This window comes from Lissotriton vulgaris, chromosome 5, assembly GCF_964263255.1.
Source record: "Lissotriton vulgaris chromosome 5, aLisVul1.2, whole genome shotgun sequence".
Lineage (NCBI taxonomy): Eukaryota > Metazoa > Chordata > Amphibia > Caudata > Salamandridae > Lissotriton > Lissotriton vulgaris.
Window position 1 is genome coordinate 1,205,964,388 of NC_141693.1, and position 20,330 is coordinate 1,205,984,717.

The 20,330-nt window shown below is 43.9% G+C and overlaps 1 protein-coding gene across 1 annotated transcript in view; it reads left to right on the top strand.

Annotated features, from left to right (window-relative positions):
• Positions 1 to 20,330, top strand: part of ABRAXAS2 (abraxas 2, BRISC complex subunit) — a 260,260-nt gene that overhangs the window by 59,048 nt on the left and 180,882 nt on the right. Inside the window, exon 3 of the mRNA XM_086923005.1 lies at positions 10,756 to 10,792. Coding sequence (XP_086779131.1) covers positions 10,756 to 10,792 — 37 coding nt within the window. The remainder of the gene's footprint in view (positions 1 to 10,755; positions 10,793 to 20,330) is intronic.

Genomic DNA, 20,330 nt, shown 5'->3' on the forward strand with positions numbered 1-20,330 from the left:
TTTTCAAATATATTAAATATGCAAAGGCTACGCACTTTCTTTAGAACTATTTTATTCTTCATTAGATACATTTCTTTTAAGGATACTTTAAATTCCAGCTATCAAGCAAATGACATACGTTTTGGCATATGGAAACAAGAGAAAAACAGCATATGCTGCATTAGAATTGTTTTTTTTTTTTCTTTGACCGTTTTCTCCATACAGTAAATTATTGTAATGAGATTGGTGATGTGACAAATGGAGGCAACTGGCCAGGGCTGTTGGCACATATTTCTACCAGCGCAATTGCATGTAAAAGTTCCAAGCTGTTGTGAAGGAAAGTATCAATTCTATTAAGGATACCTAGGCAACGATTTTAAATTTTGCTGTATTTATCGCTCTGCAGCTGCCATAAAAAATGATCAGAAACATTGTAAACTCTTCAAAGACTTAATATTCCATGAGTTTTTAAATAAAAAAAACAGCAATCCTCCTGCTATGCACAATCTTCAAGAAACAGCACTTCCTCTTTTTTTCTGCTCTTTTCAGCCGCAGTGGGTCCAGTGCCTCCTATTGATGATCTTGCTTCTTATCCATTCCTAATAGAAAAAATTAAGAGAAGTTTAAGTGTACTCCTCTTTCGCTCACTAACCTGTTCACAACTTTAGACTCTTACCATCACTTTGACATAGACTCACCGACATTACAATATTTGCTAGCATATTAGATCAAATGTATGCTTATGCCAACCGGTGTTAAAGCTTATATTTAGGGTTGTTGAAAACCTGCAACCAAGGGCAGGATAATCCATGCCCGTGTCCTTAATAAAATGTAAACTTCACAATTGTCAGGAAATTCTACATTCTATAATAGACTGAAGGCTCGTATTATAAGTTAAAGCTTGATGCCAATGATGTCCAGAACCCTCTTTCATGATATAAAGCACAACAACATAGCTAGTTTTCCTGAAAACCCCTTTCTAACAAATATTGATTATCTTGCCATGATTCCAGGCAAAATGTATGTCCCACTACTAGGTTTACCTGGTTTTCAGAGGAAAAGCTAATCAATTGCTCCCGAAGCAATTTGCTCACAAGGGGATGTGTCCCCCACCCCCTTTCTACTGGCACCCAGTCGAGTGACAAATGACCTGCCAAAATTGCTGATGTATAAGTTTTAATAGTTCTGTATGCAGACGCTCTGTCAACCAATTAGAGAGAAAATGTAATACCTACAATATCTGTACCCATTGGATCTGGGTTCTGTCCCAAACACCACAGGATTATTTACTCCACGATTAACTCACATGAGTAGTCTCTGCCCATGCTTTCTTGATGTAATTTGTAGCCCCGAAATTTCCCAGCCTCTGGTAATCTTACATGCCATCAAATGTAGTGTTCTTTCCCATACCAGTCTGTTTAATTTGCCCTCAGCAGCGGCTCCTCCACCATGGCAGAGGAGTGTCACCCATCGTCCGCTGGCACTTCAAAAAATTAGAAAAATACAACAATAATAAAACTGGTTTAAAACCTGTTTTATTTATTTTTTCTTGGGGCTGGGCCAGCCTGGGTGGGGAGTGCTGGGCCCTGTCCTCACCAGCCGTATGGGTTTGGCTAGCTGTTCTCGGTATTTCAAACCCACGTGTGCAGTGAAGCTCTCTCCAACCCAGCTGCATTGCTGGGTTGGAGAGAGCAAGCACAGCCTCCCAGTCTTTCCTGGACCGCAAATCCTCAGCGCAAAGGCCAATCATGAAGCTGCTCTCAACGAGGGCAGCTTCAGGATTGGCCGCTGGGGAGGCTGGGAGCATGAGCCTGCCTGCAATGAAGAGTAGCACCAGAGCATGACGCAATGCTGGAGGGCAGCAGATAAGTTTTGTTTTATTATTTCTGTTCCTTCACCGCATATTTTCCCCCCTGATATGAGCTGCCTCTGGTTGCCCTGAAAATCCTTTGTGTTAAGATGTTGAGGAAGAAGAATTGAGGAACCCCAAGAAAGTTCCAGAAAAACTGGAAACCAGACAAGCAGTTTCCTTGCTGGTGTCACCAGAACCCTGTTCAATGTCTGTATTTTCACTTACTCCTTCAGTCAGGCATTGAAAAAGGAGGAAATGCGTACTTAAGACTTAGACTCCAATCCTGAGATGGAAAGTCTGTGGTCTCTAATTGCAGATTAGACCTTCATCTATAGTATCTTTGGGTCTGGTGGTCCAGTCAAGATTCAAACGGATCGATCTCACTTTGTCCCCATTTATTCATCATCTGAAAAATTGCTAAATCCAGTGTCCATGCTGTACAGTTTTTCAGATACCTGAACTTTACTTTCACAATCTAATTTTAGTTTCCTAGTAGGTGTTCCACTGTGACCACAATTCATCTGAATTTGGCCAGCTCTGATAGCAGTCACGATTTTGTGCCTCTGTCTGTGACGAACATACCAGAAAGAACATGGTCTAGGCTTGAGAGAGGTTGGATTTCTCCTTGTTGTTGATCAACCCAAATCTTAATTGAGCTGGATTCTAGTTCATCGCTAAAATATCAATGAATCTAAATATCATTCAGATGAATTCGCAGACAAATTCCTTGGGATCGCCCTAGTCCCATTGCTGGTTCCAGCACTTTGGTTAAGCACCATTGTGCCTATGACCAGCATAATGGTCAAGCTTGAATCTCATAGGTGTATTATCTTCGCATGACCTAGAGGAATGTTTGATGGGTGGATAAATTGGAATTGTGAGGTAGGCATCCTCTGATCCACCCTGCCAAACCAGTCGTCTCGAAGGAGAATGTCCCTGAGGAGGTGATTCTGGTCCATCTTGAAATAGTGATGCACAAGCCATTCTTCGAACTCTTGAACTTGTGTTGTAGGTCAATGACCTTTGTCTTTTTTTTCTTTTTAACAAATGGGTTGCTGAGACAGCGCGTTGGGTGTGAGGATGCAGGAATTACAGCAAAGATTCCACTTCCTGATCTATGAGGGCAGTCTCTGATTTAAAGAAGCATTTGCAATGCAATAGGGCTCATTTACGAAAGACCTATTGCATTAGAAAGGGGAGTGCAGGCAGGCGGGAAGGCACGAACGGGAGAGGGGTGAGAGGGGGTAGAGAATTTAGACTGCGGGAGGGTAGTGAATGTAGTGATTTAAAGAACTACTCTTGTTGTGCTTTTTTTTTTCTTTTTTTTTTTTTTGCAATAGACTCCTGGGATTTACAATGCTTTAAGGGTTTGCCATGATTTTGATTTTGTTTTTATGGCGTCTGAGCTGTAAATGAAGTAAGCAAAATGCATAACCCAAGCCTCCGGTACTGGCATAGAATTGATCTCAAATTCTGAGGAATGAAGCTTGAATATATCTTAGTCGACCATCCACAAAGATAGCAGTTTCAAAAATCAAATATCCAGTCCTTAAGTAACAAAGAACATAAAGCCTTTTACAACGCAAGGTTAATTATAGCCACACTAACAATGCCTGCAGAAAAAAGATCATCTGTTCACCTACAGAAAAATTACAGCATTTTACTGGTATCCTCCTTCAGCACAGAAAACATGGAGCTGTTGTTGTCTGAGCTTAAGCAAGTAAACCTTGTACAGACAGTCCATGCCAATGAATTTCCTGGCAAGTTAAATGTAATGCCATTTGGGTGTAGAATTCCATTTATCACCGCTATTATCTGGGGGCCTCAGTTAGAGATTTTATTTGCTTAGAATCCCAACATTGTTTAGTAGCAGGAGGAGAAGAATGGACAAATGAAGTTTATGGACAAAACCTAAGTTTCATTTTTATATAATGCATGAAATTTGTATTGTCATTAGAAAAATGCATTCTCTAGTTTATAGGCATTGGCACACCTAGCTTGCCACTTTGTTGGTGGCCTCCAGTTCCAGACTGATCCAGTGACATAGCAATTGCCCAGGTTTTTCAGACTGGGTTTTCCTAACCAGGTTTTCCCACTTACCCTACTTCCAGCAAACGGAAGCCCCACCCTAGGACCTACTTAATGCAGGATGCAGCGCGACCGCGCCACTTGCACACCTAAGGCAAGTCAGTCTGCGCCTGGACTGCACTCAGCGCCACAACCCCTGGCCCTACAGCCCCCGGAAAATACATAATCGCCAAGCTCTGCAACCTCGACCCCAGATGCCACAACAAACACTGTGCTACTGTGCCTACTGATGGTAGGACCTTTCACCTGCATCCACTGACACTTCACCTGCCACTACCCACCGACCAGCCCCCCCAAGCACTACAGACCCCACCTAAACAAAAGCACCACCTTGCATGCACCCTTCTCAACACACACTCACTATGCAAGAATTTCAGTGAATTATGGGGCCTCATTGCCACCCTTGCACCCGACATAGTCTTCCTCATTGAGATCTGACACCACCCCACATCCACCCCAGACATTGACACAGCGATCCCCAATTATATAAAATCACTCACCAGGACAGCACCAACAAGCTGAGGAGGAACAGCCATCACCCCCAAGGAGACCATACAGTGTACAGCCGCCACCACCGACAACCCCGCCACATACATGGAACATCTCCACTTCAAGCACCACATGGCCGACATGACAACCATCAGAGGCACCCTCGCATACAGACTCCCAGTCCTGCGCTCCAGCAACACCCATCGCAGACGTCATTGCGCCCTTAGCCTCCAAGAACTGCATCTTCTTCAACAAACTAAATTTCCACATTGATGACCCAACGACAAACACTGCACCCCTCCTCAACAGTATGAGCAGCCTCGGATTGGCTCATAGTCCACAACCCTACACACGCCGCAGGGCACACACTGGACCTAATTTTCACCTCCAGCAACTGCATCAAATGGGTCGTTGTGAGTTCTGTGACATGGCTATATCACTCCATCATCCACTTCAGCATCTCCCACATCACCGCGCCCCAGATGACCAACACCCCTCCGCCCCAAACTGAGGTGGAACAAAATCTCAGAGACCTGTAAACACAGCAGCGAAGTTTTGAAAAGGATGGGAGGAAAAAATACAGCAAAAGTACGATAGCCTTAGTCGGACCTCGCGATAGCATATAAATTATTTGGAATTGCCACATAGACACAATAATTAATGCATGACCTCACATACTATCCCGGCTGATTGCACACTCAATCTGATGACATGGAATGTTCGTGGATTGAGAGATCCTCACAAGAGACAGCACGTGCTTAGTTACCTTGATAGACCCCACGTACAAGTTGCAATGCTACAGGAGACGCACCTCTAACCTGGGCCCACCCCTGGTTTTGTTGGGAAATGCGATGCCCATAGATGCTTCTCCTCATTCTGTACTTACTCCAGAGGCACTGCTGTTTAGATAAAGGCCTGAGTGGGGTATTGTCCCGCTGGCATGTATCAAGATGCACAAGGAATTTATTGCATTATGTGGGGTAGGCTCGCTGCATAATCAGTGACACTAGTAAATTGCTATGCACTGAATGTAGACGATTCACTATTTTTTGATACGCAATGGGGCCTCATAATAAATATTGGATCCACTCCTTTGATATTGGGGCAGGGGGTGGAGGGGGACTTGAATCTAGCCCTGAACTCATGCTTAGATCGTTCCCAGGCACTCTGGAGCCCCACACTAGGGCAGTCCAACACCTAAATGCTATTCTTGCAGACCACCATCTATTAGACCATTGTAGGACATTACACCCCTCGCATGGGGAAGGCACATTTATATCTAATGCACACGCCAGCTGGTCCTGTATAGATTATTGGTTGCTATCGGCTGGGCTCTGCTCTTGTCTTAGGGGGACTGAACACCTAGCTAGAACATATTCATATCATGCCCCCCTCTTATGCTGAGGCTCTGCCCCGGTTAATACATCCCCATATAGATCATGGAGACTGCTCCCTATGGCTCTCTTGGATATGTGCTTCCGAGAGAAAGTTTGGCAGGAAGTGCAGGATTTTTCCTCCGTAATATAGGGAGAGTCCAGACGCTGGCAAGCGTCTGGGAGAGCTTCAAAGTCACGATTCATGGAGTATGCATAGCCAAAAACAGGGAAATTCTGCGAGATCTTATGGGCAAACTGGAACTAGATATCAAGACTATTAAACTCCACACTAGAATGTCATTTGCCCCTTAAACAAGCGTGTTTCAAAGAACTACTTCTATTAGAATACACAGACACCGCAGAAAGAGAATCACTATTCTGCTCGTAGTACGCCTGAGCCCGTGCGTACAGAGAGGGCGAGAGACCTGGGAAAGCTTTGGCTGAGACAATAAAAACTCCTAGAATCTCCAATACAATATTTAGTGTGGAAGATGATGAGGGGGTGACACACACAGACTCAAAGTAAATTCGGAACCTATTTGCTTCCCACTATAAGCAGCTTTATAGTACGCATAGGCCCAGCCACATAGATGATGCTGCATATTTTAAGGACTCAGCGTTAGGATGGATTAATGATAACTGCAGGAAGTGTTGATCAGCTGCCATCAAGGAGGATGACGTGAGAGCAGCAATCCTGCAAATGCGATCTGGCAAAGCACCGGGTCCTGATGGGGCACCAGCAGACTTTTATAAATGGCCCCCATTCTTAGAGAACTATATGAGGAAGCGGTGGAGAGTGGTGCACTTCCACTATCAATGAGGCAAACCCTTATCCTTTCCCTTTTCAAACCTGGCAAGGATGCCACTAAATGCGATGCCTATAGACCTCTGTCATTAATACGTTGCGATTCCAAGATACTTTCCAAAATCCTAGCTAACAGGTTAAGCTTACTTATGAAGGGACTTGTGCTGCCTGATCAGGCTGGGTATATACCTGGTAGGGCTACTTTTCATAATCGGAGCACAATTTTTGCACTACTGCAGGAAATAGTCCAATGCTGCAGCGGTTATTTATTTATTTATTTATTTATTAAGATGCCACAAAGGTATTCAACTTGCTTGAATGGGACTACTTGCAATCCTAGGACGTATGTGCCAGCTGCCAGTGTTTCTCGCCTGAATAGTACTGCTATATTGTCAGCCTGTGGTTGAGGCGCAGATAAATGGTTTGTACTCTGACCCCTTCTCTATCTCCAGGAGCACTTGACAGGGATGTCCCCTCACGCCCCGGTTTTTCATCCTGGCCACTGAGCCACTACATCCGTCAACACCACAGAGAATATCCTATCCCATATCCTGGCAGATACTGGTGTCGCTGTACGCAGATGACATCACCCTTTACCTCCGGAAATCGAAAATAAGCCCGAATCCTGTTTTGCATGATTTCATCAAGTTAAGTTATATTTCGGGGATACATATTGGAGCAAGTCTCAGATATTCCCTCTAAACCCTTCCACCCCTGAATTTCTAATAGATATTCCGCTAACATGATGCACATCTGAGATAAAATACCTGGGAGTTAGGATCACCAGAGACTGGGAGGAAACGCTGAGGGCAAACTACAGGGTCGCTGTGGAATCCATCACAAAGCTAATTACTCACTGGATAGCAATGCCACTCTCCCTTCTGCGTGCTTCCGTCCCCCCTCGCTGCCCACAAACCAACAGTGCTGAACAAGGACGTTCTCGTGAATAATAAACATAAGGCAGCATCAGCAAGTAGAAAGAAACGGGCATAAGCATCTATCACCCTTGACTCCGTGAACAGCGGAATAAAGGTGTGTCTGACTCTTGTGCCCATTATTTGCGCAGTACACCCCTAAATAGATGCACACTTCCAGTACTGCACACCCCCTTACCCAGTCCCACTCCAGGATGCACAAGGTAGCATAGCAATGGCATCATGTTCCCTAGTGCAGGCAAGGACCACAGGCCCTGCTAGCACAGGTTTATGTAGCAAAATACAGCCATAGGTGGGGGTGCACTGGGCCCCTCACACCACCGGGCCTCGGTATCACTGTACCTGCTGAACCAGCAGTAGCTACGCCCCTGCATGCTCCCCTGCGTGCTGACTGAACAGCTCCAGCTAACAGCTAAATGACAGCCTGAAAAGCTCAATAATGTAATAGGAATATCTCGAAAAAACAAATAGGTTCCTGTGTATTGAAAACACTTGTGTGTGCTTGCTGCAGGCACAGTTTGTGGTAATATCAAGGAAACCAAATGGTAAAATCCGCACTCGCACCAAGTAAAAACAGGCCTACAAACACCCAAAAACCGACACAGACACACACACTGAACTACCAAAAAAGCCCTCCTGGCACTGCCAGGCTGTCCTCAAGGCCAATCCGACCTTCGCCGTGCTGTGTGCACAGCTCCTATACTCATCGACAATCCTCCCATATGACATTTGTCCTGAAAGAATGCTGCCTGTACTGCGCGATTCAAGCGCCAGCCACCCTTCCACAGAAACCCTCACGGTAGCCTGACAGTGACTCTGCTTGTATTGGTTGTATTCTACAATAAGCGACCTAACATCACACCAGCACATCACTCGGGGACAACGCCACATCACTCTTGGGCACCACCACATCACTCTTGGGCACCACCACATCACTCTTGGGCACCACCACATCACTCTTGGGCACCACCACATCACTCTTGGGCACCACCACATCACTCTTGGGCACCACCACATCACTCTTGGGCACCACCACATCACTCATTTACACCACCACATCACTCATTTACACCACCACATCACTCATTTACACCACCACATCACTCGGGGACACGACCCACTTCACCCTTCCACCGACTCAATTACAATAACTTTTATTTAAGTATTAATTATTAAAAAAATTAAAAGCCATTGTTATTGGTAATATCAATACATCTAAGTCACGTAAATACAACACATATTGCATTACAAATGCTATAGGTGTCACATTTGCAAAAGTTATAACTATTGGCATTGTCATATACAATGCCAATAATTAAAACTTTAATGCTGCGAGACCTATTGCATTGTAAATGCTTGTTAAATGTTAATAAAGATCCAATATTTGAACATAATTTAAACATGACATTTCTATGCACTTAGTCAATCATCCACAAAAAAAGATAAATGGGCTACCTAGAACACTCGTATGCATATTCCTTTTTGCAATTAAGAATTTTGTAGTCCATGTATATTTTTTTTTAAAAGAGGAGCAAAATAACCTCATAGGAAATGTCTGTAATATAATGGATTTCACGACTGAGTGGACTACAGCGTCCGATGCTTCTTGAGAGTTAGAGTTCTTCTGAGTGACCACAGGTAACAAAAAACCCACAAAATGGGTCTCTCCTCCATGCCTGATTTGAGCAGAAAGGAAACTAGGCAAGTTGTCTGTATGTGGTACACATTTTATGATTTCCTGCTCTTTCATGAGTGCAGCCCTTTGATGTCCATATCGGTCTTAAAGCAACTGTGCAGTATCAGTATGGAAAGTAAGGAGGGAAGCTGTCCTAGTTTGACCCTGCAACATTTTCATGGCAAGCATGGTACCTTCTCTAGTGGCCCTAATCAGCAGGGCAATTGCATTCCTTTTCCCCTAGTCTGACTCTCCACTGTCCTCCTTAGGAATAGAGAATCTTCCCTCATGTAGTATTCCAGTGTCAGCAGAAAAGGCTGAACAGCAGGGTCCGCATTAAGTACATCATCTACTTTACCAAAACCTCACATTATCATTATTAAGTACAGTACCACTTTTAGTGCAGCTATTCATCTTGGTGCCATTTGCAATTACAGTGCCTCACTTTGGAATAACCTTGGAGGAAAGCATTGCTATCCCTTTGTGCTGGGTTAACTTTGAATTTATTTTGGAAGAGAGAAGAGTAGTATCCTTTCCCATCTTCCAAGGTGCTTTCTGTTGCCCATCCCTTCATCCCCTTTCCCCAGCCTATCCTTCAGTGCTGTGCCCTCTGCCTACTGGAATGCTGCCTCGGTCTCTCAGTTTACCTATAACAGGTGTACTCATTTTTGCTTGTCTTTATTTTCCGTCTTGGGTCATTTTAATACTTCTATTCGCACAATAACACGGTGTTCTTAAGAATGTTCTTCACAACTTTAGGTTCTGTTTGTCCCTTTTATTTACTGTGGCTCACCCTACTCCACGCTTTGCCCCAGCTCTTTTTTTGCATTCGACCCAGGTTCAATAAAGCGTTAATAAACCAAGAAACCATAGCAAACGTCGCATTGTACACATCTTAAGTAATGATTTTACTAATCAATAGCAATGTTATAAACACAAGAAATACTGTCTTGTTGAATAGCCGTCTACAAGGGATAATAAGGCACCTTAGTATCAGCGTACAAATTTAAAAGAGTGGCAAGAAATATACCTCTTCCGATGTGATAGAGGCGTAGTTCTTGTTTTTTTACCTTGCTAGTTTAAAGCATTTAAAACTGTTTGACTTATTGGGTAAAATATTTACCTGAAAGATAAGTGCAACACCTACTTTGCTAGAGCCTTTTGGTTTATTAATAGTTGATATGGGTGTGGTAAACCAAGTGGGTGTGAGAGGATGTGTAAGGGTTCTACAACATGCCCTACCTGTCGAAACATGAATATACTAACTAGATGTAGTCCCTGGTCAGACAGCAAAGAACAATTGCGTTGATAGTGTGTAGTCTTAGAAAAGTAGTTTTTCTGTATGCCAGGTAGAACCTAGATTTCTTTGTATTCTTTTTTTAAAGAGATCTAGCTTGATTCTTATGTGTACTTAACACGCTGGTAAACTACTTTTATGAAACTACATTGAGACAAAAGCAGTCTCTACATTATCTGGGTAGGGCCTCCTCTTAGTACACTGGTTTTTGATTTGATCTGATTCATAGTGACAATCTTTGTTCTTTTCTCCATAACAGAAATCCATAACCACGAACCTTGCTCCAAGCTCTTCAGGTGAGTTTTCGGACTGTGTTTTTACTGTTTGTTATTCTTCAGTTATAGCCTAAATGAGGCTGAGGGACAGTTTTGGCTAAATTCACTGCAAGGCATGGACACTCACCAAGATTTTGTCTGTGGTTACTATCTGAAGCTCACTGGTGCAAAAACCCACTGAGGGATAGTTTTGACAATATTCACTGGGACACTGGTTTGAAAATATATTGAAGGACACTACGTGTAGCATTTACTGAGTGACGCTGCCAGTAACACTCATCAGTGGTCACTGCTGTCTGCACTAATCGAGATAATATACGTAGCAACTCCAGGGTAACTTATTTATGAAATCTAAATACAATTCTCCATTGGTCTAATATGTACCTAACTGAAAGGTATTTCCACGCAAATTTAATTTGGTTTTCAAGACTAATATGACTAATGCACATTCTAACAATCTAAGCAGTAGAGGCAACATCTTTGATTTTAAAAAAAATATATACATATATATTTGTTTCTGAATGTACATTTAAATAGCATCATAGTCACAAATTGTATTCAGATGTTATTTCTATGACGTGCAGAAAACCTTGGACAATAGATGCAGCAATCCTAAATCTTAAATATTTTTAATAAAGAATTTGAAAACTGAACTTGTGACGTAGTAGGAATGAATGAATGCTAATTACTAAGTGTTAGGTGTTTTTGCTCCCTGTTCCCTAACTTATCTCTTCACACCTACTCCTTGGCGGCTTCTTAGCCGTCCATGCACCATTACTTCTGATTGTGAGATTTCAATCAATCAATCAAAGCATTTGTATAGCGCACTACTCACCCGGGGGGGACTCAAGGCACTCATGCTGTGTTGTAAATAGAAGATACAGATCCAATTGAAGTTAGGAAGTCCTTTAATAAGATCCAGGTAAGCGACAAGAGCGGACTCTCCACCACAGAGGCAACCAGTAACTGCCGTGGAAGAGAACCCATAAATCACAGGAAAACATAGAACATAAGCGTGAAGCACATTTTGCATGAAGTAAAAACATTCCAGAAACACTAGAGCAGATACTTATGTACTACATGCTGTCTGTCGAAGGGTTTTTCTGGTCCCTCATGGAACCAACCCTTTGAGTAAACCCTCCACTTTGTCTTAGATTAGTTTAATCTGTTCCTTCTTAGGCCACAGTGTGGCAGCCTTCAGAGGTCCTTTCATTATGACCACAAACAGCTCCTTGTTGTCCCTAACCCCACATGCTTTTTTTTGTTATGGTTGTTGCAACTTAATGCATCTATTTGGATTTTATTATTACCTGCACCTTAAGGGCTTGCTCTCCCTTCTTTATTTCGAACAAACTACTGCTTCAGCCCCCCTCCCCTTCCACTGCTCCCCTACCCACAGCATGTGCCTTCAGAAGCCACTACAGGTCTGGCTGCTTGGATCACATGACTGTGATCTTGGTGAGCCAGCCCCATTGCATTGATAGGTGGATTATGACTGTACGCCATTGTCATGTGAATTTGGTCAGCATGTCCTCACCCTGGTGTCCTCCAGTTAGATCATTGCTGTGCTGGCTCCATTGCTTTGTGCTGTTCAGACCTTGGGCCAGGACCCTTGCTCTAGCAGCACTTCCCTCTCCGTGGGCCCTCTAGTGTACAGCCTCCTTTCAGCAAATGATGATTATGTCCTGTATTTGTTCTATTCTCTGTAGAAGGAGCAGGTAACAAATTAAACCACTTGATAACAGCATAGTTCATTAATGAATTCCTGATCTTTTCTGGGAGGTGTTTGACTGTTAGCTGCATGCTGATCATCCAAACATTTGCTGTCCCAGAAGATGCTGATAAGCAAGACATGCTGCTGACTAGCAAAAACCATGTTACGCACACATGCAATGTGATTCTAGTGCACCGCACTGGAGAATGAGAATCACTAGCAGAGGAAGCCTGGCCATGACCGGGGCTGCTGAAAGCCTGTTGACCATCCTGTGCTCCACATGTCTTGTTGATGAGGCAGCTGGCTGAAGTAAGAACACTCCAGCCCCCGCTAAAGGCTGCTTGGGCGGAGTTCAAAACTGGTGATATTGCAACTGAGAGGGAAGGCTCCCGATTAAATATTTAAAAGCCATATCCTCAAGTATGAGCTGGAAGGAGTGCTGAGCAGTGTAAACAGGTGGCAAACATAGTGGCTGTCGTTCCACCAACTAACAATAACTAATAATAAAGGCTGATGCACGTGAATAAGCATAGTAACCAGCCCACCAGCAGCTAAACATATATGTTAATGCACATCAGTAAAATATTTTTAAAAGGAAGACACATGGACAAAACAACAAAAAGACTGTAATATAGCCCTGGAAGTGACATTCAGAATCTGCACAGGAAGTGCTCAGAAATCATACCACATCTGGTCTTGGCAAAGTTACCTAATTGACATCAGCAACATGAATCATTGCAGGCTAACATTTGATCCCAAAAGAGATGCTGGGACAGATGCTGAGGATCAGATGGCAGAAACATAAGGCTACCCTGACATGCAATAACCAACTGAGAACACCGATGTGAGACAACTACTCAGCGGATCATTGATGGTAAAATTGACAATCTATCCATCAGAATGGATCACTTGATTAAGAATGGATCTTCTTAAGGAGGACCTTGGTAAGCACAAGTCTAGACTTGATGTGGAAGAAAGAAGTGCGACTGATTTTAAAGATAAAACCACTACGCAGAACAAGAAAGGGAAGTTGGTGGAGGTAACTAGTTCGCAGAATGAAGACCTGGAGGTCAGGCCAAAATGTAACTACATGCATACTATGGGTCTGGCAGATTCTGCATCAGTGGGAAAACCAGTAGTGTTAATAGAATCCTTGCCAGGTGAACTAACTGGCAACGACTGCTACTGAGGTCTAGTTCTTCTAGGGCCAACAGCTCACTGATCCCTCAACCTTAGAGCTCATTCTGGAGCACCACCTAACCAACCACCCATTGCCAGATTCTTCAATTACTGGGATAGAGACATCACCTTCTGTATGTCCCTATAAGATGGAGAACTAACCTAGCAAGGTGCGAGAATATCCATATATCCAGACTTCACACAGACTGCAGTAAGCAAGGGCTCTTTTACTCCCATCAAAAATCTTCTCAGGGAAAGATAAGTGAAGTACATAGCATAACATGGTATACAAAACCTAACAGAAGATACATCGTAGATCTTTATGAATCCCAGCAAAGATGGAAGAAAATGTAACCGTAGCTCAGCCAGTGCAGAGGGCGACAGAAGATCGCCCACCAAATTATGTTGAATAAAGAAACAAGACACTTAAACATTGTGAACACAAATGGTGCTTGAAGTACCAACTGACAAATGTACTTAGGTAAAGAGTGCATAATTTATTAGCACACTGAGGAAGATTCCAGCATACGTACTGGCACACTCTATAATGTGCCTTCATGAGAGACGAGTCCGCTACCTGGAACAGAGTGATCCGCCGTGGGGCCTCTGGGACTTTTCAGAGTCTAGATGTAAGAGCTTCTGAACGACATAATTATACTTATTGGCCACATCCGAATACTGAACTCCCCCACGACGTACAGCCTTTCGGGCCTGTTGTCTCAAGTTGAGTGATCGAACCCGATTGACGTTTGCAGATCGCATTTGGTTTTTCCACATTCCTGCGTTACAGACCTACACCTACTACTTTTTCATTACACAAACTAGAACATCCCGTTTATGCCTTGATTGGAAAGAGCCCGGCCGTGTTGGAAATATCAGCGGCTGAGCGACTATCCAGACCTACTTCGTGTTTGTACAGCCCTGAAGAAGTCGCTGAGAAATTCTCCTTAACGCGACGAAACACGTGTCGGCTGGTTTGTTCGCCGTTCATTGAATCCTGCAAGGAATTAAAAGACTGAACTTTATACTAACAACTTTTGAGGATTGTTCCTTCCATCTCAAGAATACTTCATTGCATCACTTACACTGGTGTCTATATCATACTGATTTACCTTTTATGTGTGCCTAGGTGCTTGGTCTTCAGTATCCTCATTTGGTTTGGACACATTGCACTTTCTGCTTTACTTTTTCAGAATTGATGCAGCAACTACGGCGGCAGCATACTGCTGCTGTATGCTGCCAGATGCTGAAAATGGGCATGGAATGTGGCAGTCTACTTCCTTTGAGCGCTGTGTCCTCCCTCTCATCGTGAGAAGTCAAGCGCTCCTTTCCCACACACTCGCACTTTATTCCTTGTGGGCCCTCCTTTTTCAGTCACCTGGAACCTCTTCATGCGACTTCCCTCAAAAGCTTGTGAATTCTTACTGGTGTGGCCATTTATTCTTCGTACAGCACAAGAGAAATTCTGCAGATCTAGCATGGTGAGCATTCATCTGGCAGCAGGGGCTAGGCACCACTGGGTAGGTTTAAATGGGCTGTTTTCTAGATCAGTGTGGGTACATTCGAAGCACCTGTTTTACTATGGGAAGCTTATAAAGCGATAATATGGAGTAAGGTGTTTAGCGTGTTAACACTCCAAAGGTATGGACCATAATGCTCACGTAGTCAATTAGAGGAGGGGGGTTTTAAGGTCAACACAGAATATAGTTGAACAACTAACCAGAGAGAACCTTCAAAGAGTCATTTAGGCGAAAATACACCATAAACAAGTTAGAAAGAATTTGGCCTATAAGGTGTGGTTGGCGGCCAATGTAGACCTAGCAACCAAGACAACCAAACTGGAAAGCTGACTCATTGGCTTACCAGTTGAAATAGCAAACATATTTGCACATTACTATAGTTCTCTATACAAGATGGAACTCCGAATTCCCACTAGACCGTAGCCCAGCTTACTAAGCATCTATGTCCATGCTTAGGTTATCTGTTACATGTTATGTTATGTATCTGTAAAGCGCACAGTCACCCAAGGGTATCTGGCACTGAATAACAGATCTTTGTTACCTAACTCATTAGTACCTATTTTATCGACCATGAGGTCCAACACCGGCGCCTACAGTGGATGCATTAGTCCATTAAGCCACCAGACCCGGTTACAGAAGCTTCACAACTTGATGTGACCCATAATCACTCTAGAGATTGTTGTGGAAGCCATTAAACAGATATCTCCGGTAAATCGCTGGGACCAAATGGAATTTTATAAATGTCTTGCCACTAAACTGGTGCAGTTGCTGTTGAATCTGTTCCAGAGCACCAGAATCATGGAAAGTTCTCCACCAGAAAAGATAGGCACACGTAATTTTGTGTAACAGGATCGATCACCCGTTTCCACCCTTAAAAAGGGAATGACACTGATGATGAGACTCCGTTATAGCGAACATCCACCCTGATCAATGTGGCTTTGTCACACTGGGTAACCAGGCATAACTAAACCAAGAGACATGTGGGGTGGACAGAGTTTCAGCTACTTTGCCATTTAATGTTGTGCTTATAGCACATCAGACTGTCGATAACTTTGATACATGCAGTTACAGCATGCACTGGCGCCAACACCCATTGAACTCACAGGGCTTCAGCCCTCCCCTCGTCCCTCTCCCCATCGTGTGTGGCAGCCCGGGATGAGACCGCTTCCAGGGCGCACACACAGCCGCACCCGAGCACTTCACAGGTCTTTAAAAGACCATTTGCATGTTAATGAGGCCTTGCTGTTGTTTCACCCTTTCTAAGAGCCCCTGCAGCTCCACTCTGCATGTTGCTTAAAGATTCAGCCCCCCCCCCCCAAAAAAAATTCTTAGCCCCCCCGAAATTTGGCTCTAGTTGTGCCTCTGACTGGCGCACTATAGGGAAAAGCTATGAGACATGGCAGAGGTAACCCCACTTGAATATCTGGGCCTTTTGGACCCCTCCACAATCTTGCAGCTTCACTGGTTTACAAAATAATGCAGTACCACAGGCATCTGCCACTTGACAAACTACATAGCAAATGGGTATGCAACCTGGGAATACTGGCAGATGAGGACTGGGGGTTGCATGGGCATTCTGCCAAACGCTAGAAGTAGCACTGTGCATTGACGATAAGGCGGTCCTGATGATTCACACCCTAGCTTGTAGATTTTAAGAGGCTGGGAGGGATCACAGGCTATTTGGGTGGCAAAGAGACCAGGGTGCACTGAGACCCTGTGGGATATTGAGGCTAACAAGCTGCCCAGGACTGTGCCCTAAATATAGCCTTCAGATGCCTTATAACACTTAAAGACCCCACAGTGCATCAAACTCTGGTAAATACAGATCCCACTTGGTTACATCCCACTGTGGTGTAAAGGATCAATGAGGGAAATACGCACCCAGCACTGACCTGGGTGTCACCCTGAGCAGCAGGACAAGGCTCTATCAATTTAAGGCTGAGACATCGCACATTTAACTCCCGATATGAGGGAGAGGCGCGTCTAGGGGTCTGAGGACCTCACCGCAGTCCATAAATAGGGAATACGTTGCGTAAGGAGCGCAGAAGCGGTCCCATAACAACAACCTGGAATTGGGAAAAAAGTACAGACGTGCGTGGAGTTAAAGCACAACATCAGCCCAAAAAACACTAGAGCAAATGCACAGGAATACTGTACAATGAAACCGAAAAATAAAACGCCACTTATTTGACTTCTGAGCAGTGAAGAAAGAGGGAGAGTAATCATTGACAGAGGACTATGTTGATACCTGGCTGCAGAGACTAAAGAAGGACTTATGAACTTTATGGTTTTGTTTTCACTGGTGTTCATGGGGAAAAATAGTTTTATAGTGCTTTAATACCTTCTGTGTTTGATATGTGATTAAAGCGAAGAAGGAAAGCATAATTCTCGCCTCCGGACCTGACATAGAATCCTCCCATTTTGAATAATCCTCATGTGTCAGACTGGATCTACAAACTTTTCAGCAGTGCTTCTGCATGCTAGCAGGTAGTGCCTTGAGGCTCTCACAGACGCAGTTCTGCTTCGGAGATTACTTGCAGAGCCTGTATCGGTGCATCTCCTGAGCACTCAAGCCAGTTCCTTTCTTTCCGCATCACCAGAGTCTGATCTGGAGCTCCCTCTCATCTCTTTTCAGAACTTACCTCAGTCAGAAAATTGCTTTACACTGTGCAAGGGACATGTCCTTACATCTTTACAGTGTGCAAGGGACATGTCACCTCCCATAACAACAGATTTGTTTAAAGCTCTGTAAGGACTATTGCAGACAAATGTCTGTGACAGATCCTTATCAGATTTGACTATGGTGCCTGGGATCGAGCCACATAAGTCCTGCAGTGACTGTGTCGATGAACCCGAAGGCCAAACCAGACCTCTGTGAGAAACTCCACCGCCAGGCATCACAGGACTATAGGACGAGATATATCCATGTCAAAAGTTAGTTCCTGATCTTGTTTAAGATCCAGAAGTCTCAGGTTCTGTCTTCATCTCAATCAAGGTCTTGGGGGTTAGTCAAAGAAAAAAACACAAGAAATAGAAGTAGGATTTGAGCCCTTTCCACCACTAACTCTCCCCTGAGAAGGTGCCAGGGGCAGTCCATTTGTCATTCCAATGCAGTCATTTGACTTTGGAGCAGATACCACAACTTGTTCTAGCACTGCCCGAGTTTCTGGGGTCATCCACTGCTCCTAAAGAAATTGAAGAGTTCCTGTGTGGGCTTAGCTGGTGCCTGGGCAGTACTCTGGGCAATTTTTGAAGCACTCTCTAGCCCTCTGGTTAGAGAGGCATTGTTTCATGAGCCCCATGAGGTCATTCACTCCCCTATAAATTGAGGTATCAATTGCTTCGTAGAAGTCTTCATCCTACTGGAGGAATAGCAATGAGTCGTCTTCCTCATATGTAGCTTGTGGGAGCTTCATTGCCATTCTGCCAAAGACGAGAAGTAGCGCTGTGCGCTGACGATATAAGTATGTACTATATACAAAAGAAGGTATTGGATCCTACAGCTGACCAGCCCGGCTCTCAACAATTGCTAAACAGAACAAGATGGCTGGTCAGGATTGTTTTAAGAAAATCAGGACCCACACAGCCCATGTGTCCTGCGTGGCCAACAGTTTTATATTACAAAAGAATTTATTTTCACTTATAATCAAGTTTCATTAGTTCATCCAAAGATGACATTAAATGAAAGTCCTGTCAAAACAGTCAGTTCAAAGACATACAATTGTGTGCACAATATATACAAGTGTACAAACATTTACAGCGAATACTCAAAATTTCACAACACCAAAAAGAAGCTTAATACAAAATGATTACATTCCAAACCAATTGCAACATAAAAAACATTTACACAAAGCAAATATTACATATGGGAAGGAACCAGTCCTTTAACTAGAATACCAGTGGACAGGCGGAGCTGAAGGTGGAATAAGGTTGCCTGCCTATCTCACAGAACCTGTGATGGAATGTTTATAAAATTGCCAGCAAGGGCCCACAAAAGTGGTATTAGTTAGTCCCTAGCTGCACCCTTCTTTCTTGTCACAGGCTGGGGGTCAACGCGTTTCGAACCGTAGATATTGTAGGTTCTCCTCAGGACAGGGACTGGGTAAGAGCTTCTCTGCACAACTAGCACAAAGGCTGCAGGAGCGAAGGTGGACTGCAAATCAAAGGAAGTATTCTGTAATTAGTTGGAGGGGTGTCATAAATCAGGGTGCCCGCGAAGCGGTGCGCGATCGATTAGTGGGGCGGCTCACATACTTTTTCCCGGACTTGTCTCGGGTTCAGCCGTCCCCCTGCAATTGTAATCGCGTGCAGTTGATACAAGAAAAAGTATGTGAGCCGCCCCACTAATCGATCGCGCACCGCTTCGCGGGCGCCCTGATTTATGACACCCCTCCAACTAATTACAGAATACTTCCTTTGATTTGCAGTCCACCTTCACTCCTGCAGCCTTTGTGCTCGTTGTGCAGAGAAGCTCTTACCCAGTTCCTGTCCTGAGGAGAACCTCCAATATCTACGGTTCGAAACGCGTTGACCCCCAGCCTGTGACAAGAAAGAAGGGTGCCGCTAGGGACTAACTAATACCACTTTTGTGATATTATGGAAAACAGTGTACTGCACTGGATGCGTTTCATTGATGATGTTTTTGTAGTATGGAGGGGGGATCAGACAAGTGCAGAAAACTTTATACAATCACTTAATGTCAACGATGAAAATTTGCATTTTACATCACACATCAACCAAGTGGAGGCAGATTTCCTTGATGTTAAGATTCTTGTAAAAAATGGTAAATTATGCACTAAATTACATCGTAAGAGTACTGCCGGTAACAGTACACTCCATGCCAGCAGTTCCCACCCCCGTCACATCATTGACAATATCCCCTTTGGTGAGCTATTGAGGCTCAAACGAATCTGCAGCACTGATGAAGATTATGAACTTTGTGCTGCAGAAGCCCTCAATAGATTTCGAGGGAGGGGGTATAAAGAATCTGTTTTGAGGCAATCCATTGAGAAAGCTAAGAACAGGCCCAGGGAGTCTCTCTTATCTGACTCAGAATCCAACACAGAGAAAAAATCAGATTCAGACATCAGTGCACCCAGACTGATACTGACATTTAAAAGACAGGAACGTAAAATTCGGTCTATTA